We start from the raw sequence: 25,345 nt of genomic DNA, 5'->3' as shown, positions 1-25,345 counted from the left end.
GACAGTGGAGCTGATGGCGGAGCTCTACGGCCAACAGTCAGAGGAGGTGATCAGGGAGGTTTTCAATAAGATGAACAGGAGAGATCTGGTGCAGAGGCTGTCAGACATCAGCTCAGGATGTGAAGGTAGGCTGTGGGAAAAAAACTTTATTTGAATGTCAGAAATGTTGAATGCAGATTGTGGTCTGTATCATTTTAAGCTAAGTTCAAACTTTTAGTCCTGATTTTCTAGTCACTGACGGTTTTTGGAGATCTAACCTGACAAAAAGCCCTACATCAGAGTTATGTGCTAATTAACATAGATGGGTGTTAATACATCAAGTATCTTGTCATAAATCAAAATAAAATACCAAGTACGAGGATGAGAAAATGTATTTTATTAAAATGTAAGTAATATGTCATTTTGAAATACAAAAATAAATTCTCTACAAACTGGTATTATCACATTTTGGGCATTTTGTAGCCTTGACATGGGTCCGTTTTTAACCCACCTACATTGAAAAGTGTAAACAAGCTTCGCAATTTACTGCGTGGTTGGATATTTAAAACAGGCTGAACTTGAGTTTGTTCAAAAAAAGTGTTGAGGACAGTGGCTGCTGATAAATGCTGCATAGTATTATTGAATTTAAATGAAGAGTTTGACTTTTAAGGATGTATGTTTTTTAATTTCTTCTCTCCTCAGAGAAACATCGGCCTTCACTGATGCAGAGAGTGAGTATGTCACATCACTCAGACTTCACACAGTGCAGCTTTTATCCAGTGGATGAAGATCATAATCATTTTCATCTTGAACATTACAATTGATGATAAACACAAAATTCTTTATCTCAAACAGTTTCCTCACAGAACTGAAGCTGATCTTAAAAGAAATAACATTTTCTCTATGGACATGTACATTTTCCAGGCTGCGACGATAGAGGCTGTTGAAGAGCTGCTTTCGGAAACACTCAGTGATCTGAGTTATGAAGAGCAAAAGACCTTCACATGGTTTCTGCAGTTCACATTGTTCCAGAGGAGCCTTCCACAGATTACCTGGAACAGACTGCAGAAGGGAGACATGGCAGAGTCACTGGTGGATGTGATGGTGGAGACATGCGGTCAAAAGTCTGTGGAGGTGACCAGGGAGGTTTTAATGGACATGAGCCGGACTGATCTGGTGCAGATGCTGTCAGAGACCAGCTCAGGACCCAAAGGTAAGATAGGAGGACAACTGTCACATTAATTCATAATAACAGACAAAGACACACTGTTACACAATCTTTTGATCTCTGGTGCAAAATATCAGATGAAGTTTATAATATAAATCAATGCAACAGCACCGTATAGACCTGCCATGACAGCAACAATACCAGAGAGTTGAATCATCACCTGTCAAACACAGTCGCAACAAAAACTGAACCACAGAAACTTCACAGTTAGTTCTACGTTATCTTTAAAATAAAGGAATGACTTTTCCACTCTGAAAAATATATACTTTAATTTTTGAAGTGGCAAATCTAACTAATTCAATTTACTGGTACAAAAAATAAAATAATAATAATAAATATGAAATTAGACAGAGATTACTTCAGAGTTGAATGATTTGGATTTTGACTTTAAAGTAAAGATCTGAATGAATCTGAATCTTTGGTCCTTTTTTTGTAAATGTTGTGTTTTCAAAGGGCTCAACATCATTTTATTGAAAACACTCTTCTTTATTGGGCCACATCTGGTTTGTTTTTGGTCCATTGAGTTCATTATTACCAGTCTTGTATTGTTAATGGCCCGATAGGAATTTATCTAATGTTGTCGACATAATTTCACATGAATCTGTTGACTTGTCTTTTTGTGTGTCTTTGCTTTGACGTACACTACACTCCACTGTGGAGAGAGATAGTCTGTGTAAGTTAATTAATCACAGTGTTTTCTCATTGATTCCCTCTGTGATCTCTGTAATCATGACCTCCTCCTGCCTTCAGTTCACACACCTGAAACTGAAACATTAAAGGCTTTTTATTCTCAGGACTCAGTATTATACTCAAGACAAGTACACATAAAGGTTACACACAGAGTATTTATTAATGCAATAACAGTTGTCATTAACTGTGTTGCAGCTGCTGCAGGTTCGTCAGCTGAAGTGTTTGGTGTGAATACCACAGAGAAAGTTAGGTGACCTATATAAATGAATTAATGTGTGAAATGAGTCCTGTAGTTATTTTAATTCATATGTCAGTGTATGAACATTTAACACAGTTTAATAGATGACAAGAAAGTGTTTATCAGGAAAAACTTGATTTTCATGATGTTACTATAAAGTAGAGTTTCTGGGCATTTTACAATAAATCCTTAATATTAGAATCATTATAGTCACACAGTCTGATTATGTTGTTAAATGAATCATTCATGAGTCTTTTTTATGTTTCCTCTCTCCTCAGAGAAACACTCTGTGGATGAAGATTGGCCTGCACTGATCCAGAAAGTGAGTGATGTCACATCTGTCTGACTTTAAACATAAGTTAAGATAATTAATCTGTTAGCTGATCAACATTTTGACAATCAATAAATCAGCTGAGTAATTTTTTTAAATAAAAAAGATGCCGAACACTCTCTGGTTCCAGCGTCTATGAGGATCTTCTGCTTCTCTCTGTTTTGTGACATTATAAACTGAATATCTTTGGGTTCTGGGCTGTTGGCCGAACAAAGCAAGACATTTGAAGACATCACCTTCGACTTAATGAAATTATGATGTGTACTTTAAACAACTTTAACAACATTATTTTATGATAATTATTAAAGTAATAGTTATTTGCAGATTTACTTTAAACAATACAGTTCTCATTTAATAGAAGTGGATTCTGTATACACATAATAAAAACAGGTATATGTGATCAGTTGAAATAAATGTTATCACCTTGTGCTGATGTACTCTTACCATATCCACATTTCTTAAACACAGACATTGATGAGATGTGAACAGAAAGATTTGTAATCATCCTTGCTGAGAAACTGTATTTTAATCTCATGAACATTTTCTCTGAATTTAACAGGTGGAATCGATGGAGTCTGTTATAGAGCTGCTTTTGGAAACACTGAAAGATTTGAGCGATGCAGAGCTAGGGAAATTCAAATATACCCTGTTGATTCAAACCGACTACATCATACACTTCCCATACAGCACATTAATGCTGCGATCACAGACAACACACGTGCAGCACACAGTGTTTATAATAGTGCTGAACTACAGCCAACAGTCTGTGGAGAAGACAAAGGATATTTTAAAGACGGTGAAGAGGACTGATCTGGTGCAGAGGTTGTCAGACAGCAGCTCAGGATCCAAAAGTAAGACGATAAAGATAAAAACATGATAAAATCATGAAACTGGTATGTAACATGTCTGAGTTTATAAGCTTTGTGTTTTATTTACATTATAAATGATAATAGTTTTAATGTAGAGAAGACACATCAGCTGATGTACAGAATATATTATGACTAAGAGAGTGGGTAGAAATGACCATTTATATATATTTATATGTTGAGGAGGTTTAACTGTAATTTTGTGTTTTGTTTATTTTCATGAGGCAATATTGCCTGATCATTTTAATTTTAAGCTGTTAGACCAGTCATCAGTTATGAGTGACTTTCTACCTCTTCTCTCCTCAGAGAAACACTCTGCAGATGAACACCGCTCTGCACTGATCCACAAAGTGAGTAATGTCACATCTGACTTCATACAACACAGCTTTCCTTCGACAGCTGTTAAAAATGATCATCATATTTAACATTTTAAATAATGATACAACCCACACTAATGAGTTATCAATTATATGTTTATTATATCACAGAACTAAAGCTGCATTGAGGTCGAGCTCTTAATTTAATATAATAATGATATGATATCTTTACCACTGAGATTAAATTCTGGATTTTTCCTGAATTTTAATTGTTTTTCATTTAGAAAAGTTAATTCATCAGAAACATCTGTTTATTGTACTTTAAACCATTTCCAATGCATAAAGGAAATATATGACATGAAATAATGAAAACATTTTCTTTGAGCCACTGTGACTTATTTTCAGTGTTTGTGAGAAGATGTGCAGCCTGTAAAGTAAAATAAAAACCAGCTTATAAGAATTAAATTGAAACCAGAAACAGTAATCCTTTTTTGCTATAAATCAATAGATCAGGTGAACATACTAATCAATAAAAAAAAAGTGCATATACTCCAATCAATCAACAGCGATTACCAAATGGATCAATAACTTGTGTGATCCAGCTGAAACACCCACGTTTATAATAACATTGACAAGCTTCAAAGAGACACATTTCTAATTGTCCCCATTGGATTAAATAAATGTCTCATGAATGTATTGATTATTTCAGGTAGCAACAATAGCAGCTGTTCAACAGCTGCTTTTGGAAACCCTGAATAATTTGAGTGACATGGAGCTCAAGAAATTCAAGAAGATTCTGCAGTCGATTGTCTCCCAGAAGAACCTCCCAGATATCTTATGGGTGTTTAGTTTTGCAGCAGACAGAGCAGTAACAGTGAATCAGATGGTTCAGATCTATGGCCAACAGTCTGTGGAGTTAACCAGGGAGGTTTTCATGGACATGAAGAGGACTGATCTGGTTCAGAGGTTGTCAAAGCCCAGCTCAGGACTCATAGGTAAGACTAAGAAGATGAAAAGTGTCTCATAAAGGTCTCATAAATACATTTTATAATTCAAAATAAAAAAAACATAAGGGATGGACATGGATCAATAAATCATTAATGAAATAATCAAATCAACAACTCACACTGTCTCAACTAACATTGTTTATGATTATGTATCATTTTGCAGTGAAATTTTAAATTTGTCTTTCTTTTTAAAGTAAGTGAACCTGATTGTTGATTATAACCTTTTTGTGTAATTAGATTATAACCCTCTGAGTCAATTTTTATTTCTTTCCTCCTCAGAGAAACACTCTGTGGTTAAACATCCACCTGCATCATCTGAGAGAGTGAGTTTGACTTTACACATCACAGCTTTCATTCAATAAATGTGAGGTGAAAAAGTAAGTTATATAAATGTCCCCTGTTTATATTAAATCCATCAGGAAGTGTCTGTGACACTGCTTCAGCAGAAGCTTTTGGAAACGCTGGAAGATTTCAGTCTCGGGGATCTGGAGAAATTCAAGCATGTCCTGCTGAACACTAAAATGAAGGAAGGCCAAGAAATCCCAAGATGCCGACTGGAGACTGCAGACAGAGTTCAGACAGTGGAGCTGATGGTGGAGCTCTACGGCCAACAGTCTGAGGAGGTGATCAGGGAGGTGTTCAATAAGATGAACAGGAGAGATCTGGTGCAGAGGCTGTCAGACATCAGCTTAGGATCTGAAGGTAGGCTGTGGGAAAAAAATTATATTTGAATGTCAGAAATCTGGTATGCAGATGTGGTCTGTGTTATTTTAAGCTAAGTTCAAACTTTTAGTCCTGATTTTCTAGTCACTGACGGTTTTTGGAGATCTAACCTGACAAAAAGCCCTACATCAGAGTTATGTGCTAATTAACATAGATGGATGTAAATACATCAAGTATCTTGTCATAAATCAAAATAAAATACCAAGTACGAGGATGAGAAAATGTATTTTATTAAAATGTAAGTAATATGTCATTTTGAAATACAAAAATAAATTCTCTACAAACTGGTATTATCACATTTTGGGCATTTTGTAGCCTTGACATGGGTCCGTTTTTAACCCACCTACATTGAAAAGTGTAAACAAGCTTCGCAATTTACTGCGTGGTTGGATATTTAAAACAGGCTGAACTTGAGTTTGTTCCAAAAAAGTGTTGAGGACAGTGGCTGCTGATAAATGCTGCATAGTATTATTGAATTTAAATGAAGAGTTTGACTTTTAAGGATGTATGTTTTTTAATTTCTTCTCTCCTCAGAGAAACATCGGCCTTCACTGATGCAGAGAGTGAGTATGTCACATCACTCAGACTTCACACAGTGCAGCTTTTATCCAGTGGATGAAGATCATAATCATTTTCATCTTGAACATTACAATTGATGATAAACACAAAATTCTTTATCTCAAACAGTTTCCTCACAGAACTGAAGCTGATCTTAAAAGAAATAACGTTTTCTCTATGAACATGTACATTTTCCAGGCTGCGACGATGGGGGCTGTTGAAGAGCTGCTTTTGGAAACACTCAGTGATCTGAGTTATGAGGAGCAAAAGACCTTCAAGTGGTTTCTGCAGTTCACATTGTTCCAGAGGAGCCTTCCACAGATTCCCTGGATCAGACTGCAGAAGGGAAACATGGTAGAGTCACTGGTGAATGTAATGGTGGAGACATGCGGTCAAAAGTCTGTGGAGGTGACCAGGGAGGTTTTAATGGACATGAGCCGGACTGATCTGGTGCAGAGGCTGTCAGAGACCAGCTCAGGACCCAAAGGTAAGATAGGAGGACAACTGTCACATTAATTCATAATAACAGACAAAGACACACTGTTACACAATCTTTTGAACTCTGGTGCAAAATATCAGATGAAGTTTATAATATAAATCAATGCAACAGCACCGTATAGACCTGCCATGACAGCAACAATACCAGAGAGTTGAATCATCACATGTCAAACACAGTTGCAACAAAAACTGAACCACAGAAACTTCACAGTTAGTTCTATGTTATCTTCAAAATAAAGAAATAACTTTTCCACTCTGAAAAATATATACTTAATTTTTGATGTGGCAAATCTAACTAAGTCAATTTACTGGTACAAAAAATAAAATAATAATAATAATAAATATGAAATTAGACTGAGATTACTTCAGAGTTGAATATTTTGGATTTTGACTTTAAAGTCAAGATCTGACTGATTCTGAATCTTTGGACCTTTTTTTTGTAAATGTTGTGTTTTCAAAGGGCTCAACATCTTTTTATTGAAAACACTCTTCTTTATTGGGCCACATCTTGTTTGTTTTTGGTCCATTGAGTTCATTATTACCAGTCTTGTATTGTTAATGGCCTGATAGGAATTTATCTAATGTTGTCGACATAATTTCACATGAATCTGTTGAATTGTCTTTTTGTGTGTCTTTGCTTTGACGTACACTACACTCCACTGTGGAGAGAGATAGTCTGTGTAAGTTAATTAATTACAGTGTTTTCTCATTGATTCCCTCTGTGATCTCTGTAATCATGACCTCCTCCTGCCTTCAGTTCACACACCTGAAACTGAAACATTAAAGGCTTTTTATTCTCAGGACTCAGTATTATACTCAAGACAAGTACACATAAAGGTTACACACAGAGTATTTATTAATGCAATAACAGTTGTCATTAACTGTGTTGCAGCAGCTGCAGGATCATCAGCTGAAGTGTTTGGTGTGAATACCACAGAGAAAGGTAGGTGACCTATATAAATGAATTAATGTGTGAAATGAGTCCTGTAGTTATTTTAATTAATATGTCAGTGTATGAACATTTAACACAGTTTAATAGATGATAATAAAGTGTTTATCAGGAAAAACTTGATTTTCATGATGTTACTATAAAGTAGAGTTTCTGGGCATTTTACAATAAATCTTTAATATTAGAATCATGATAGTCACACAGTCTGATTATGTTGTTAAATGAATCATTCATGAGTCTTTTTTATGTTTCCTCTCTCCTCAGAGAAACACTCTGTGGAAGAAGATTGGCCTGCACTGATCCAGGAAGTGAGTGATGTCACATCTGTCTGATTTTAAACTAAAGCTAAGATAATTAATCTGTTAGCTGATCAACATTTTGACAATTAATACATCAACTGAGTAATTTTTTTAAATAAAAAAGATGCCAATCACTCTCTGGTTCCAGCATCTATGAGGATCTTCTCCTTCTCTCTGTTTTGTGACATTATAAACTGAATATCTTTGGGTTCTGGGCTGTTGGCCAAACAAAGCAAGACATTTGAAGACATCATCTTCGACTTAATGAAATTATGATGTGTACTTTAAACAACTTTTATGACATTATTTTATGATAATTATTAAAGTAATAGTTATTTGCAGATTTACTTTAAACAATACAGTTCTCATTTAATAGAAGTGGATTCTGTATACACATAATAAAAACAGGTATATGTGATCAGTTGAAATAAATGTTATCACCTTGTGCTGATGTACTCTTACCATATCCACATTTCTTAAACACAGACATTGATGTGATGTGAACATAAAGATTTGTAATCATCCTTGCTGAGAAACTGTATTTTAATCTCATGAACATTTTCTCTGAATTTAACAGGTGGAATCGATGGAGTCTGTTATAGAGCTGCTTTTGGAAACACTGAAAGATTTGAGTGACGCAGAGCTCGAGAAGTTCAAACATACCCTGTTGAGGCAATCTTACATCATACGCTTCCACGACAGCACAATAATGCTGCAAACACAGACAACAAAACAGAAGCGGCGACTATCAATAACACACGTGCAGGACACAGTATTTATAATAATGCTGAATTATAGCCAACATGTGGAGAAGACAAAGGAGATTTTAAAGACGATGAAGAGGACTGATCTGGTGCAGAGGTTGTCAGACAGCAGCTCAGGATCCAAAAGTAAGACAACAAAGATAAAAACATGATAAAATCATGTAACTGGTATATAACATGTCTGAGTTTATAAGCTTTGTGTTCTGTTTACATTATAAATTATCACACATCAGCTGGTGTACAGAATATATTATGACTAAGAGAGTTGGTAGAAATGACAATTTATATATATTTATATGTTGAGGAGGTTTAACTGTAATTTTGTGTTTTGTTTATTTTCATGAGGCAATATTGCCTGATCATTTATAATTTAAAGCTGTTAGACCAGTCATCAGTTATGAGTGACTTTCTACCTCTTCTCTCCTCAGAGAAACACTCTGCAGATGAACACCGCTCTGCACTGATCCACAAAGTGAGTAATGTCACATCTGACTTCATACAACACAGCTTTCCTTCGACAGCTGTTAAAAATGATCATCATATTTAACATTTTTAATAACGATACGACCCACACTAATGAGTTATCAATTATATGTTTATTATATCACAGAACTAAAGCTGCATTGAGGTCGAGCTCTTAATTTAATATAATAATGATATGATATCTTACCACTGAGATTAAATTCAGGATTTTTCCTGAATTTTAATTGTTTTTCATTTAGAAAAGTTAATTCATCAGAAACATCTGTTTATTGTACTTTAAACCATTTCCAAAGCATAAAGGAAATATATGACATGAAATAATAAAAACATTTTCTTTGAGCCACTGTGACTTATTTCAGTGTTTGTGAGAAGATGTGCAGCCTGTAAAGTAAAATAAAAACCAGCTTATAAGAATTAAATCGAAACCAGAAACAGTAATCTTCTTTTGCTTTGTACATTGTGTTAATTAAATTAAATGAATAAATAGACCAGGTCAACGTACTAATCAATAAAAAAAGTGCACATACTCCAATCAATCAACAGCGATTACCAAATGGATCAATAACTTGTGTGATCCAGCTGAAACACCCACGTTTATAATAACATTGACAAGCTTCAAAGAGACACATTTCTAATTGTCCCCAGTGGATTAAATAAATGTCTCATGAATGTATTGATTATTTCAGGTAGCAACAATAGCAGCTGTTCAACAGCTGCTTTTGGAAACTCTGAATGATTTGAGTGACATGGAGCTCAAGATATTCAAGAATATTCTGCAGTTGACTGTCTCCCAGAAGAACCTCCCCCATATCTCATGGGTGTTGACTCATGCAGCAAACAGAGCAGTAACAGTGAATCAGATGGTTCAGACCTACGGCCAACAGTCTGTGGAGTTAACCAGGGAGGTTTTCATGGACATGAAGAGGACTGATCTGGTTCAGAGGTTGTCAAAGCCCAGCTCAGGACTCATAGGTAAGACTAAGAAGACAAAAAGTGTCTCATAAAGGTCTCATAAATACATTTTATAATTCATAATAAGAAAAACGTAAGGGATGGGCATGGATCAATAAATCATTAATGAAATAATCAAATCAACAACTCACACTGTCTCAACAAAAACTGAATGTTGTTAGTTTAACGAGGTTCGTATTTGTTTCAGGGCTTTTGTATTGGATTGTTTTAGATTGTGAAAGTGTTTATGATTATGTATCATTTTGCAGTGATTTTTTTAATTTTTATTTCTAAGTGAGTGAACCTTATTAAAGTTGATTATACTCTTTTTGTGTAATTAGATTATAATCCTCTGAGTCCATTTTTATTTCTTTCCTCCTCAGAGAAACACTCTGTGGGTAAACATCCACCTGCATCATCTGAGAGAGTGAGTTTGACTTTACACATCACAGCTTTCATTCAATAAATGTAGGGTGAAAACATCCTCATCTTGAACATTTTAAATGACGATACAAAGGACACCAAATGTTATAAAGTGGATATTTCTCTCACAGCACTAAGTGATTATTTTTTTACTGTTAGAGAAACAAGAATATGTTGTGTTAGATCAGGTGGTAATAATCAGTTTATATGAATTAAAAAGGAAAATGATGAGGAAAATCCTTTTTCTTTTTTTTTTGCTTTGATGTTGCTAAAGAAAAAAATACACAACGATAAGTTTGTGTTTGTAAAAAACAACAACAACAAAAAAAACAAACACATTCAACAGAACAGATATTACCACCTGTATCATTATCATTGTCTGTACTGTATCCATCAGGAAGTAACCATGACATCACTTCAGGAGAAGCTTTTGGAAACGCTGGAAGATTTCAGTCTCGGGGATCTGGAAAAATTCAAGCATGTCCTGCTGAACACTGAAATGAAGGAAGGCCAAGAAATCCCAAGATGCCGACTGGAGACCGCAGACAGAGTTCAGACAGTGGAGCTGATGGTGGAGCTCTACGGCCAACAGTCTGAGGAGGTGATCAGGGAGGTTTTCAATAAGATGAACAGGAGAGATCTGGTGCAGAGGCTGTCAGACATCAGCTCAGGATCTGAAGGTAGGCTGTGGGAATTAAAAAAATACACACAATTAAATATTATTAATTATTATTATAGTAATATTTGAACGTCAGAAATGTTGAATGCAGATTGTGGTCTGTATCATTTTAAGCTGAGTTCAAACTTTTAGTCGTGATTTTTTAGTCACTGACGGTTTTTGGAGATCTAACCCGACAAAAAGCCCTACAACAGAGTTTTGTGCTAATTAACATAGATGGGTGTAAATACATCAAGTATCTTGTCATAAATCAAAATAAAATACAAAGTACGAGGATGAGAAAATGTATTTTTTTTAAATGTAAGTAATATGTCATTTTAAAATCCAAAAAGAAATTCTCTAAAAACTGGTATTATCACATTTTGGGCATTTTGTAGCCTTGACATGGGTCTGTTTTTAACCCACCTACTTTGAAGTGTGATACAGTACAAAATATAAAAATACAAAGTGTTTCATTTTGCCAATCTTTTTTTCTTCAGATTTTTGACAAAATGGTTCAGTGTTCTCAGTTTTGTATTTTGAGAAGCTGAGCTATCAAGAAACCTGTTTAAACTATCGGGCAAAAGAGTATCCTGTCGATTAATTTCTCAATAAATCAATTAGTTGTTTGGTCTATAAAATGTCAGTAAATGGTGAAAAATTCAGTTTACTGTTACAGAGGAGTAACTGGAAACAGAAAACATTTTCTCATTTAAGAGGCTGGAATCAGAGAATTTGGACCCTTTCTCTCTTAAAAAGTTATTCAGATCAATAAATTGATTATCAAAGTAGTTTCAATGTTTCGTTGCTCTGATTGGTTGGAGGTCTATCCCATTGCATCCAGAAGCATTTTGTCTGTGCCCGTTGATAACACCCTTTGAAATGGAAAATTAACGAGGAGATTCCAGACTAATCGGATTTGTGAATTGGTCTGGGGAGGCCTGGCTAGCAGAGCTATGTAGAATATAGTGTTTTACCAGAAAAAAAATATGGGAAGTCACCATATAAGTTAATACATTAACATGACGTTGTTTAAAGAAAATCCTATGTGTCTTCACAAGGTCCTTCAAGAAGCCTTGAGCATGAGGACTGTGGAAGTGCCATGGTAATACCTTGTATTCATTAAATTGTTCAGTTTATTTGCTCATTTACGTGATGCTGCAAAACAAGTCCTTTCCACTTACTTGTAAAATGATTGTGCTCTGCAGCAGGACTCCAGTGACTGGACTAAACTTGAACCTGAAGTGAACAGTACAGACGCAGATGAGGCTCCAACTTACAGGTAAAAATAACATCATAAATACTGCGTCACAGTAAACTGGAACTAGAGGAAATATTAAGCTTGGTTCTTGAAATTCATCACACAAAGAAAACTTATTTTTTTCTGTGTGCTGTTACTGGTTATATCAATGCAAACATAAGGCACATTTATGTACATTTGTTCCATTGTGCCCGTAAAACAGTATTTTTGTAAACATACACAAACTCACTTGTTTTGTTTCCCACGACTTAGCCTTCAGTCTGAAGCAGGAAACTTTGAATGCAGTGTCTCTGGTTTGCGCTGGGTCTGTAAGGAGAAGGTTAGTTTCAAGTACCAGTTTTGCCCTTGGGAGGAACCTATGGAGAGGATGGAAAGGATCAGTTACATGCCTGCAGGTCCCTTAATGAACATCAGAGTATCTGCTGGGAAGTTGGATGTAGTGTACCTGCCACACTGGATCTGCATAGGTAAGTGAACATGTAGAAAATAATAAAATACATTTATAAACTTTAAAGTTCTGACAGCATGTGTAAAAAACTGATTTAATCCTTTTCTCCTCACTAATCGTGTGTGCTTGTATTTTGTGCAGATGACAACCCTGAAATAAGAGACAAGTTTGCAGTCCTACACATCGATGACTGTGGAGACGTTGTGGAAAAAGTGGCTGAGGTCACATCGTCCCATGTCAAGTTATCAGAACCACATTTCTCTCTACGCATGGCTCTGGTGAAATTAGGCTATTCAGTGGACATAAACTGTTACATGTTGATATACAAGACCAACAAATCATTCCTGACGCTTCATGTTTATCTGATCCCGTGTGATCCTGGACTACAACAGGTTATTGCACATCTTACATGGCATCACAATTAAAATGATACATACACACAACACAGACAACAATGTTGGCTACTGTTAATTTGTTGCAAATTTGTGTTGAAAAGCTTCTTTGTTTTGTTTTGTTTTGTTTTTTCTATAGGAATTGGACAACAGACATTCAAAAAAAGGATACCAAATAATCGAAAAGCCACATCCAGAGACACCTCTGAGGGTGAATGATTTTTTCATCCTAACAGCGGGTTTGGAAAGTGAAGAAATCGATCCTGAGGTATGGTTTGAACTGCTTTGCTGTGGTTCAGGGGCCAGTTGCATAAACCTAGTTTAAGTCTAGTCGAGGCCTTAGACTGGTCTTAAATTCTAGGAAGTTTCATACCATAGGAGGAATACAATTATCCAACAATCTGCTCTGGTTTTCAATATTTTAAACAAAAAAACATGACAAAGTGATCAAATTTCACTTATATGTTTTAGTAGCATTCTGCAAGTCTCATGTGAAAGTCTTATGTCGGTCTTAAACAGTCAAGTGGAAGGGCTTCAAGGCTTATAAAGCACACTCCACTTACCCATATACAAGCTGGGTGCCACTGTAGGCATGTTACTTTCTCCACCTGCTGTAGTGATGAAGACCAACTTTGAGAATATCTTCTGTTCCACTGGCCATCAGTCCACAGTGTATATTTTGTTAATCCTTTGAGAAGCACAAACGATAACAATATTAAAACTACAGTGTTTTTCTAAGTGTTCAAACTGTAGTTACATTTCCCCGTGGGTGATTGATGTATCGAGTAAACCTCAATGTTTACAGAGGTTTTTGAAAACTTTGGAACCTCATATCCTCAATATCCTCATAGAGTTTTGTTCAAGAATATCAATATTAATACCACAAAGTATGATTTTATTTATTTTAGAATTATTTTCCTTTAAACATAAAACCAGCTGTCATTACCACCAGTAAAAACTACGTCAAAACAAATCTGCAATCATACCCACACTTGGCTCCATGTAATCTTCCATTTGAATCGATCATTTTGCCAGTTTGTGGCAATAAACAGCAGATATGTTCAACTTTTTCGCACGTCTCTTGATGTCTTTGATTTAAGTGAAAATACCACCGCAATGTTCTTAACTTCATTTTGTAAACATGAAAGGAAGAAAATAGAAATTCTGGCTGCACATTTGCACAAAGTCTACCTTTTATTAATTTCACTTATTTTTTATTTGTTTCACAGAAATTAATGCTCAGATATGAGAGAAACCCAAATTTCTTCGAAGTGCATATTAAAAACCCAAACACAGACTTCAAGCTCATGCTCCGAAGAGAAAACGAGCGTGAACCAGTACGGACCTGTACCATTCGAAAAGGTCAGCTTCAGATAAGACCACAATAAGACATGTGAACTGCCTGTGTACCAGTTTTACTTCATTGAGTTAAATATACATCATTAATGGAGCATGTCCGCTGTTAGATAAAGGAAATAAAGTGAGCTATTTATCAATATTTTCTTTGTCAATGCATTTTTTCAGGTGATTACCAAAGCACTGCTCCTATACAAGGTAAGAAAATTAAAATGATTTGTTTCTAGAAGAATTGCACTTTAGATTTCAAAGTGTGGAAAAGCTCTACACTGTTTCTCTGACTTTCCGTTGTGCTGTCAGTCCACTCCAAGAGTAAAAATTAAGAAAGAACTGATTACTGACCTGCAGCATGTTTACTTGATTCTTTTTTGTATAGGTTTCGCCCTCTAAGGCTATCGCTCGTGGGTTAGTCCTTGCTCTGACCTTTAGTCCATGCTGACAATCTGTGTCTGTGTTTAGACTGCTAAACCTGTGCTGTCTGTACATAATATCAAACTCAAAATCCTCAAAATCTAGCTGTCAGAAATGTTAATACAGGCAGAAAAGAGCTGAAAGGGAGAGGAAAGGGCAACAATTTGCTAAGCAGTGTTTTTTTGCCCATGAAAACCTAAAAAGCCAGGTTGGCATTTTGTTAATAATATCCAGACTTTGGTTTATTTTTGCCAAACTGGAATCAGTACTTTCAATAGTCAGTTCTGCCCTCATCATGCAGGTGCATGTGCAGCGGACCAACTATCAGTGCTCCCTCATCCTACCCAACTCTCAGTAGCTGAAGGAGGAGAAGGTGAGCAGTATTGTTCGTAGTAGCTGGCTCGTTTTTCTCAGAGCAATCCATGGAGCGGATGATGGAGGATGCTACCTATATCATCCCCATGTGGGTTCAAAGAAGTCCTTCAGGGCCTCACTGGCTTCCTGAGTCCACCTCCTCACAGTCCTTGTTGAAATAGGCTGCTCTTGAACTACAGAAACATACATACTAAGGTGTTAACAACGTGTAGTTGTGGTTTGATCTACCTAGTAAAGGCACAGCAGTGGCTTTGTGCGCACTTTAAGCATTAGCATACAAATGTTGCAACGCAAGGGGGGTTTGTTAGACAGTGCCACTAACCTACACCGATCAGCGCCAACATTAAATCCACTGACAGATGAAGTTAATAACATTGATCGTCGTTGCCATCAGGGGTTACTTGGTCTACAACCGTGTCTGGGTGGGTGTTGCTTGTCAAAAAGACATCCACATGAATACCAGACCCAAGGTTTCCCAGCAGAACATTTGATTGTAACAAGGTTTGAGATAAGCAATTGTATAGAATTTGTGGTCAAGTATTTCCTTTAGACTTCCTGTGAAGTTGCCCTCTTGAATATTTCTAATCAATAAAATATTTAAGTTTCTCAAAAAAATGTATATTTTGCATTTGAGTTTAAACCAAACTACACCAATTAATGTTGAATGTTCTACTGTCCAATTTAAACAGTGACTAACCATCAACATATATTTGTGATATTAATTTTATTTCTTTTTTTAAAGAAACTGATGCCTGACATTAATCTAATGAAAGTGTTTCTCCTCCCCTCCACCCTCAGGGAAGCACTTTGTGGATAAACACCAGTGTGATCTGATTGCAAGAGTGTCCAATATAGGACCAATATTGGATAATCTCCAGAAAGAAGGTGTAATCCAACAAGAAGAATATGACACAATCAGGACTATCGCGACCACTCAGGACATGATGAGGAAACTCTACAGCGGCCCCCTGAATGCTGGAGGTCAAGCAGCCAAAGACATCTTCTTCCAAATCCTTAAAGAGAAGGCGTCGCATCTTGTTGCTGATCTCAAGAGGAAGGAGGCATAAATACTGTGACCTACAACATTATCTCTTTGCTACCTGAACCTAATATTGTTACAGATTGACATAACAATTTAATAGCCAGTATTTATGAAAATATCCTGGTTTATAGCTCCTCTTTTCTGTGTATATTCTTAAACTCGATTTGATCGTGACTCAAAAAGGTTAATAACCACTGTTCTAATGTGTCAGTGATCAAAACAAACAGATTTTGCACATATATAATTATGTTTATATTATATATATTCGTTTATCATGTGTTGCTTTTATGTAGATAAATTGTTGTCATCCAACAAGACATTTTGAAAATCAGGGCTCTGTCTACGTCACAAAAAGCTCTGGTCAGCCTGAAAAAATGTGTTCTTCTCTAATGTCTCCTCTTCCAAGCCTACAATGACCGCTTTCACTCAGTGTTTTACTTATTTATTTTTTATTTTCGTGTCTGTTCTGGACAAGGCCTGCTGTAACATGGTGTTGAAGAGGACCCACTCCCTCTGTAGATATAAAAGGCTCATTCTCAGGTAACAAAAACACGATCCTTAGTTTCAGGTGATTATACACTGATGAAATCATAACTCAAATATATTTAGTTACTGCCAAGAGATCCTCCTAAATTCTGCACACTGGACCTTTTAAATAAAAATGTGTACGGTGTGCAGTGTCTTCCCTGCCATGATCAGTGAGGCCCATTTAATTGTTTCATTTTGATGACATGAGATGAGATTTCATGTAAGATTAGAAACCAGATTCAGAAAAAAGGTTTATCAGACGATCATGTAAGAAAAGATTGAAGAAAACTAGACATGTAATATTTTTAGCAAATTGACCGAGAGTCTATTTTGTTTATGCAATTTTGTAAAACATGCTTGATTATGAATGGTTATCTGTACATTTTAAAGTTGCTTTAAACTTTCATTTGTTCAAAATATTCTTTTTATCTGGTGCTACATCTTTTAATTCTGCTCAATAAGAGTGCTTTTCAGTGGTCGTTCAAAATGTTTTCTATTCTGAAATTTAATATAAAATCTTGTGATTGTTATTTTAAATTTTGACTGAATGGAGTTTCTTAAAAATAGTATATTGTGACAACCCCTCCACCCGGCACTAGGTGTCCCCGTTCTTTTCTGTTTGTAGTCTTCAGGGGCTGAATGGAGGGTCATCAGCTGCATGAGCTGCCACTGAGTCAGGTGTGCTCTACACATATATATTTCCCTCGTTCTGCAGCGCTGCTCTCCCTGGGAAAGATTCCTTTTCCCTCCGTCTTTGTTAGTACAGTATTTTTCTTCTGCCAATTCATGTCTCACATTTTTGTCACAGTCTGTAAACCTGCCTCTGACAATATGAAGCAAGTGTAATAATCACATGTAGAAATCACGTGTGCTTGTCTTTCCCTCCAGGTTTTTAAAAATGTGCCCTTAACATTTATTTGTGTTCAGGGGGGTTCGTGTCCTTACTGATTCAATGATATTGAGCTGGATGTTGTCAGTCAGGAAACTGTAGGATGATTAATAGATTAGTCTTTCCTGCAAATGTTATAAGTAACAAACTACCTGAATTTGTATGATTGTATTGTCCTTAAGTCCAAGTATTTTAAAATGTTATAAAAGTTGTATCTTATCAAATGATGCAACCATGCTTATCCTTTGCCAACATTTGGACGAAGAACTGAGCTGCAGCTTCTCTCTGAAATGTAATGAAGGTGAAGACGAGTGAACACACTTGTTGATCTACATTTCCTCTCGTCTGACTACTACTTTTTAATCAGGCATTTAATTGAGCTCATTTAACTCTTTCTAATTACCGACATTTTTTATTATTTATTTATTTATTTATTTATTTTTTATTATTATTATTCTATTTTATATTAATTCTTAGTTAAGCCAATCCTGTTTTATTACTTACTTGTTTTATCTCAATGTTTTATTTCAATGTTTTAGTCGTTATTTATGGTCTATTTTATACATTATATTGTTCTATTTCCCTCAGTTTTAGCTTCTATACCTTTTATCTTATTTTACTGTTTTAGCCCCTCGATTCTCCAGTGTTTCCTCCTGGGGGCCTACCACACCGGGAGTTGCTTCTGGTCCACCGTTGGGGGTGCTGTCCCGAGGACGGCCCTGGCCGGAGTGGCGGGAGAGCTTTACGCCTTGGTGTGGAGCCTCCTGTCTACCTGGGCTGGGGCGGTCCTTTTGGTGGCGCCCCTGCAGTCATGGACCTTGATTCCTCTCGGTGTGCACGGCCCCCAAAGGTAGCTGTTCCTCACCTCTGATCTTTGTGCCGAGCCATGTCTCCTTAGCAATAACTAGTGTATGTCTGTGGGTGTGTGTATGTTTGTGTGTGTGGGGGTGTATGTATGTCAGTATGTCTATGTATGTACGTGAGTGTGTATGTAACTGTGTATCTGTGTGTATGTTTATGGGTGTGGGAGGCTTGGGGTTTTTTATGATGTTGTCTTGCTCTGTTTGTTTGTTTTTACCCTCTGTGAGGCACTTTGTGCTGCAAAACTGCATGAAAAGTGCCATATAAATAAAGATTGATTTGATTTGATTTGATACTGCTGACGTTTTCTGTCTTCAGACTTTTGCTGATTAATAATCTATCTGGACGGATGGAAGGAGGCTGAAAGCAGAGTCTTATTTTAAAGAGGATCAAGTCTGTTTCCAGTTCTTGGGGAGTGGAGAGCACCGCTGCATATGTGAGACAAAGTTGTATAAAGCCTTTTGTGGCTCTAGAGGGAGCTGGTTGATAAATAATGTTGGTTGGAGCTGAAGACTACAAGGTTTGGATATGAAACGATCTGGAGGTGTCGGCACACATTGTCATCTGAAAGGTTATTTTGCAATGTGTGTGTATTGTGTTTGATTTCCAAAAGGTGGAGGTATATTAATGATGTGTTTCTCATGAATATCATCAGATCTACCGTGTCTATCATAAAGCAGGAGGTGGAGACAGTTTCATTCTATGGTACAATCTCATTTGATTTTCTTATATAAGTGACATCTGTTTGAGAATTCATTTTAAAACAGCTAAAAGACACTTTAATTACCACTTTAGGCAAAATTATTGTTTTAAGTGATACAGTGCAAAATGAAAGAGTAAAGCAATAATGAATGAATAATGAAAAGCTGCAGTTGTTTAGATGTTGGACTTTTCAGCAAAACTGAAGAGTAATAAACTGAAAAAATACATCCTCATATCTCAGAGGAAAACATTGTGGGTGCTTATTATGATGTAATATGCAGTTTAAAAATAATTAAAAAATAATGACCTCATGTTTCATGCAAAGTAAAGTATAAAACATGTCAGTGCTTCAATGTAAAACTCTCCAGAGTGTGTTTGTTTGGTTTGAGGAGTAAAGAGGGAAGTGACCTGACTGTGATCTGAACAACACTTCAGACTGGAGGAGGACTAACGGAAAGTACCTTATCTTCTTCAGGCTGCTGGACGAGCTGAAGGTTGAAGATATGGGTGGATTTTACACTTAGTCTGTTTTCACATCTTCAGAGATACTGAAACAGACACCGACGTACAGACGGAAGAAGAGGTGAGTTTTATTTCAGAGCTGCTTCACGGTTAAACTCAATTTAACAACAGTGGACGAACTTCAGCTCAAACTCCTGAAGCTACTTTAAGTTAATAAACCACAACATTTGTATTACTTTCACTGTCAGAGCTCTGCCTCCTCCTCACAGCAGTCTGACACTAGTGAGACAGTTTAGAGGAGCTGACACTTTGCTAACAGACGGTGACAGCTGCTTTAACAAGATGGTTGAGTTGTTGTTGTGTTTAGGAAGACGACAACTAACGTGAATAGTGTGTGTGTGTGTGTGTGTGTGTGTGTGTGTGTGTGTGTGTGTGTGTGAGACAGAGAGGGTAAAACGGCCATGCTAGCTCAATTAGCCTAGCATTGATGAGGAAGTAGCAGCAGCACAGAGCTGTCCTGTCTGTTGGAGGTTTCCAGGAGACTCTGAATGTGAGAAATGTACTTTTCATTACTTCCTCTGTTAGTTTCTAGAAGTAAACTCTGATTGATGCACTCCTTCAGAGAAACTTGTTTTTCCTGGGCTGTTAGTCGATTAACCGATCATGAATTGGTAACTGTTATAATAATCAGCAGAAGTGCCAAATATTCTCCTGTCTAAGCTTCTCCACTGACAGGATTTGCTGCTTTTCTCTTTGATATCACTTGAAATTAAATATTTTTGCTATTTGGACAAATGTTTTTGTCCTTAGGAAATCAAAATTGCCATTTTTCACAGTTTTCTGACATATTTTTGACTGAACAAGTATCAACTGATCAATCAATAATCAGCAGATCAATCTACAATGAAAATAATAACCACATGCAGCCCTTCTTTAATCACTTGTCCTATCTGACTGATCTGACTTAAGTAACTGTGTCTTTAGTTCAGGTTACAATAGTTAAAAATGAGTTTACTACACTACAACAAACTGCTTTGTACCTTTATGGTGGATCAAAGATGTGCATCATTATGTGCCACGTACTATTTTGTTCTGGTGCCTTTATAAACGGTTTCTCATTGACACATTCCTTTGTGTAAATTTAAATGGTTTTTGAGATAAATATGAGATAACAGAGGTATGCAGAAAGTTAAAGAGCAGTACATTGTCCTGAAGTCTACATTTTTCTTAAACTCTTTGCAGCTGCTTGATCCTCAGCGGCAGCGACTGATGTAAATACAATGGCAGAAGGTAGGTGCACAGGTATTATATATACAGTCATCTCACTAAATGTCTGTTACTCACTGAGTTCAGGTTGTCGACAACGAGCCAAATTTAAACAGAGAATCTGACTGTAAAACTTATTTCCAAGTTCAGTCAGTCAAGTTTTTATCTCCAATAGATGATCTACAGTAGAACAGAAGACTGGAAGAGAATACAACTTTATTTTACATCAAAGAAGGCATTTGTTTGTTGCATGTGTGAAAACAGAGTTCATAGTACTTTTTAAAGACAGATCCATTGTAAAACAGTTTTAATTTTCCCTAATTTTGTTTCAGCTGCAGGACCCTCAACTGGAGGAGCTGGTGTAGATACCAAACCAGACGGTAGGTGTACAGGTATTATGATGCCCCCCTCTGTGAATTGAGTTTGTTCAACATAAGAGTTCAGGTTCATGAAAGTAACAGTGGCCGCTGATAAATGCTACTTTTAAGGAGATATGCTTTATTGCTTTCTCACCCAGAGCTGTATTAGAAGACCTGTTTAAGTATGTATGTGAGTTTATAAATGTTTATGAATATAGATGTTATAGCAATTCATGATGTATTGTTGTAAGCTTGGGAACCCCTGCTCTACATCACTGTAGTATGAGTCATGTTTAACAACAGTAAGTAAAATGATTTAATGAATGCAATACACACACAGTTAGACTAAATCATGTTTATAAAATCTTTTTAAATTGTCGGTTCTTAATATTTGATGATCATCTAAACTTTGATACAGAAAGTAGAGGTTAGATAGCCTCTTGTAATGAAACCTGTACATTAAGTGGCTTCATGTTGTCTTCAAATCCAATCAGTCATTGTAGAATAATTTTTACCTTCTTTCCTCAGATGAACACTTTGTGGATAAACATCAATCTGAGCTGATCAAGAGAGTGAGCAATGTTCAACCCATTTTGGATGAGCTCCTCCGCCAAAACGTCATCCAACAAGAGAGTTATGATAAAGTCAAGACTCTGCCCACTGCTGAGGAGAAGATGAGGGAGCTCATCAGTGGGCCACTGAAATCCAGTGGAGTTCAAGGAAAAGATGTCTTCTATGATATCCTGATTGAAAATCAGCCACTTCTTATAGGCGACCTCATCAGAATGGATGCTGAAGTGAGTAAATCTTAGTTATATAAATCATTATATTGGCAGTGTGGATAGTTTAGGTTGTGTCTCTCATGTAATCACTGATTTAGGGGCTCAAATGGTGAACACAACTGAAGATCAAATTTTAAGTGAAAATGATGCAAATTTTATAAAACTGCACAGTATATTGTTTCAGCATCGACATCACAATGTGTGCAATAGTCACATTGCAGGACCTGTGATGTCAGCAAATGAACTGAAACACTTCCTGCTACAGCTTTTTTGTGGCTTGATACTAAAGGAAAACTCACATGGATCTTATTTCCCATAAACTAACCTACAAGAAAAGTCTGCATGATAGAGCATCATTTACTCTGATTTAAGGGTTCTTGGATATGAAGAGTTTGTTTCTTGTGATTGACATGTGGGCTTTAAGTCGCCAGTGTTTTTTGGTCAGTGGAGGAGAGATACGCCAGGTTTCCTGGGCATCAGATCATGTTGTAAAGTGGTGTCATTGTAGCCAGCTCATGGTAAAACTTGAGCCTTGCTTCCCCTGTCTGCCTGGAGCAGACTTTTGAGTTGTCTTTCTTTTTGTGGCTGACCTGGATGGAAACTGAACTGTATTGGGGTTGTTGGACGCAGTATTTACCAACATTTACCACCATTTTAAGGGACTGAACTCTGTGATGAGTCTTTCACTCCGCCACACTCACAGCCACACCTGTACTGAATTGACTTGTTGTCTTTTTGTTGTTGCAGTGCTGGTATTTGACTGCTAATTGATATTTGCTTTATTGTTTTGTGTTGTTTTACAGAGCTTTTTAATTTTAATTCCATAATATTTTATCATTTTATAACTCCTGTACTTTTTTATTTCACAAAATATATTGCTGAAAGAAAAAAAAAATCCAATACACTGCAGCTCTAATTTTAAATATAAGTCAAACTTAAAACATATTTATATTTTTTCTGTCACCATTGTTTGGTTTGGTTGTGAAACAAGTTCAAAATCTACTCTACTGTGCAGCAGGCAGAATATTTTCAAACTAATATGAATGGTTTTAATAATACTCAAAATCATCTGCTGAGTGTTCATTTCATTTTAATCTATTTAGTGACCCACTGTGTGGAGGAATTAAAAATCTGCCTTTACAGAACAAACATCAGTGTGTAATCGTGATGTTTAAATAAGAAAAGCCAAATGTCAGTAAGTTTCCAGTCATGGTAGTAGATCACACAAACACCTTACATCCTGTACTGCATATACTGATATGATGTTATGTCCTTTTCATTTTCCAGGTGGAAAACGTGTCCACTAAGAAGAGGCTTTGTGAAACATTGAATGATTTGAGTTCTGAGGAACTTGAAGAATTCAAGTCACTCATTGAGTTGGAGAAAGATTTCCCACTCTTCTCAATTAATAAACTGAAAGTGACAAACACACGGGACATCGTGGAGCTGATGGTGAAGATGTACAGTCGACAGTGTTTAGGGTTGACCACATATGTTTTAAAGTTGATGAACAGGACTGATCTGGTGCAGAGATTGATAGACACCAGCCCAGGAACCAAAGGTAAAGCAAAAAGGACAGAAATATGTGAAAAACATCAAACTGTCACACACTCACATGCAGCTCATATGTTTTATATTGTATTATGTACAGATACAGGAACAATTGGAAAATGGGGTAATATGTATAAAAAGCTTGTATTTTATATGTTCATAATTCTGGTGTTAAATCAATTACTAATAAGTGTTTTTTAATTTCTTCTCTCCTCAGAGAAACATCGGCCTTCACTGATGCAGAGAGTGAGTATGTCACATCACTCAGACTTCACACAGTGCAGCTTTTATCCAGTGGATGAAGATTGAAAATCATTTTCATCTTGAACATTACAATTGATGATGAACACAAAATTCTTTATCTCAAACAGTTTTCTCACAGAACTGAAGCTGATCAGGCTGCATAATGTGCACATGAGGACTGAAGCCTGAATGTGATTAAAAAATAATGTTGAGAATATGTGTTATATCTACATCTAAGGGAATATAATGTACATTTTTTGTTTTTCTAACTTTGACAAAAAAAACTTTTTTACATTAGAAGAAAAGATGCAATTGAGGTAATAAAAGCAGCTCTGTTGTTAAACCAGGAGGCTCATTACAGGTTTTATAACACAGACTGTAAAAGAGTTACACCCAGGCAGTGAAATAAAGTCATGAATCTTCTCATGAAAATAAAATACAGTTTGTCAACAGAACAAAAAAACAGGTAAAGGTGATCAACTGGACAATTTATCCACTGTATCGTTACTTTTTTTATATGACTGATGCTCTCTTACCACATCCACATTTCTAAAGCACAGACATTGATGAGATTAGAAAAGAAAAATCTGTAATCATCCTTGCTGAGAAACTGTACTTTTATCTCATGAACATTTTCTCTGAATTTATCAGGTGGAAATGATGGAGTCTGTCAGAAAGCTGCTTTTAGAAACACTGACAGATTTGAGTAAAGCAGAGCTTAAGACGTTTAAGAGAACCCTGCGTCCAGTTTACCACCAGGAACCCTCATCTGTCCTATTGATGCAGCAGAAAGCAAAAAACATCCCATCGGGCCTGCTGGATAAAGCACACAAGCAGGGCACAGTGTGTTTAATGGTGGAGTACTATGGCCAACAGTCTGTGGAGAGGGCCAAAGAGAGTTTAAAGATGATGAACAGGACTGATCTGGTGCAGAGGTTGTCAGACAGCAGCTCAAGACCCAAAAGTAAGACAATAAAGACAAGACATGTTTATAATACATGTCCTCTTCTCTTTACATTTTGAATAAAATAATTTATATTGTAGAGAAAACAAACATAAATCATAAATATATTTTAGGATTAATTATTATTAAAATCATTTCAGGAGAGGGAGAAAAATATCTGTGAAAAGTTTGATGTAACTTTTGATGAGCTTTGAGTTTAATTTTATGTTGAGTGTTTTGTTTTAAAAACCTTTTTTACAAAGCAGTCATGCCCGATGTATAATTAACAACAATAATTATTTTTAATTCCTTTTATTCTTTGTTTCTCTTCAGAAAAACTCTCTGTGAATAAACACCAGTCTGCACTGATCAACAAAGTGAGTAATATCATACCTGACCATGCAGAGTACAGTTTTTATTCAGTGAGATTCAGGTTTAAAATTAACTCAACATTAATGATGATTATTAAACCAAACATGAATTACATTTGATGTTTCTCACAGAACTGAAGC

At 36.2% G+C, this 25,345-nt stretch overlaps 2 protein-coding genes and 1 long non-coding RNA gene across 3 annotated transcripts; all 3 read left to right on the top strand.

Moving 5' to 3' along the window:
* The first annotated feature begins 13 nt into the window (after positions 1 to 13).
* LOC141011505 (uncharacterized) lies at positions 14 to 13,096 on the top strand. Its single transcript, XM_073484668.1, has 21 exons — positions 14 to 125; positions 682 to 710; positions 904 to 1,192; positions 2,414 to 2,457; positions 3,026 to 3,317; positions 3,639 to 3,682; positions 4,359 to 4,644; positions 4,936 to 4,979; positions 5,076 to 5,358; positions 5,914 to 5,942; positions 6,136 to 6,424; positions 7,649 to 7,692; positions 8,261 to 8,573; positions 8,876 to 8,919; positions 9,617 to 9,902; positions 10,265 to 10,308; positions 10,702 to 10,984; positions 12,024 to 12,067; positions 12,171 to 12,244; positions 12,476 to 12,690; positions 12,813 to 13,096. The coding sequence occupies exons 1-21, from the start codon at positions 14 to 16 to the stop codon at positions 13,094 to 13,096; spliced, it is 3,372 nt and encodes a 1,123-aa protein (XP_073340769.1).
* A 6,867-nt stretch (positions 13,097 to 19,963) lies between these two features.
* On the top strand, positions 19,964 to 22,126 carry LOC141011504 (apoptosis-associated speck-like protein containing a CARD). Its single transcript, XM_073484667.1, has 4 exons — positions 19,964 to 20,239; positions 20,932 to 20,979; positions 21,288 to 21,335; positions 21,843 to 22,126. Exons 2-4 carry the CDS (start codon positions 20,970 to 20,972, stop codon positions 22,124 to 22,126), a joined length of 342 nt encoding a protein of 113 aa, XP_073340768.1. The 5' UTR covers positions 19,964 to 20,239; positions 20,932 to 20,969.
* A 1,451-nt stretch (positions 22,127 to 23,577) lies between these two features.
* Positions 23,578 to 24,603, top strand: LOC141012153 (uncharacterized). The gene is made up of 3 exons (XR_012180370.1): positions 23,578 to 23,657; positions 23,865 to 23,893; positions 24,542 to 24,603. It is a non-coding gene; the product is annotated as an uncharacterized lncRNA (long non-coding RNA).
* The last annotated feature ends 742 nt before the right edge of the window (positions 24,604 to 25,345 follow it).

This window comes from Pagrus major, chromosome 17 (genome assembly GCF_040436345.1).
Source record: "Pagrus major chromosome 17, Pma_NU_1.0".
Classification (NCBI taxonomy): domain Eukaryota; kingdom Metazoa; phylum Chordata; class Actinopteri; order Spariformes; family Sparidae; genus Pagrus; species Pagrus major.
Note: the sequence above shows the minus strand (reverse complement) of the source record. Positions and strands in the feature narration are given on the sequence as shown.

Bases quoted from the DNA above. Each gene is read 5' to 3' on its own strand.
- LOC141011505 (XM_073484668.1), top strand. From the start codon at position 14: ATGGCGGAGCTCTACGGCCAACAGTCAGAGGAGGTGATCAGGGAGGTT. The intron at 711-903 runs GTGAGTATGTCA...TACATTTTCCAG, and splicing joins GGCCTTCACTGATGCAGAGA to GCTGCGACGATAGAGGCTGT. The intron at 3,683-4,358 runs GTGAGTAATGTC...TGATTATTTCAG, and splicing joins GCTCTGCACTGATCCACAAA to GTAGCAACAATAGCAGCTGT.
- LOC141011504 (XM_073484667.1), top strand. The intron at 21,336-21,842 runs GTAGGTGTACAG...TTCTTTCCTCAG, and splicing joins TGTAGATACCAAACCAGACG to ATGAACACTTTGTGGATAAA.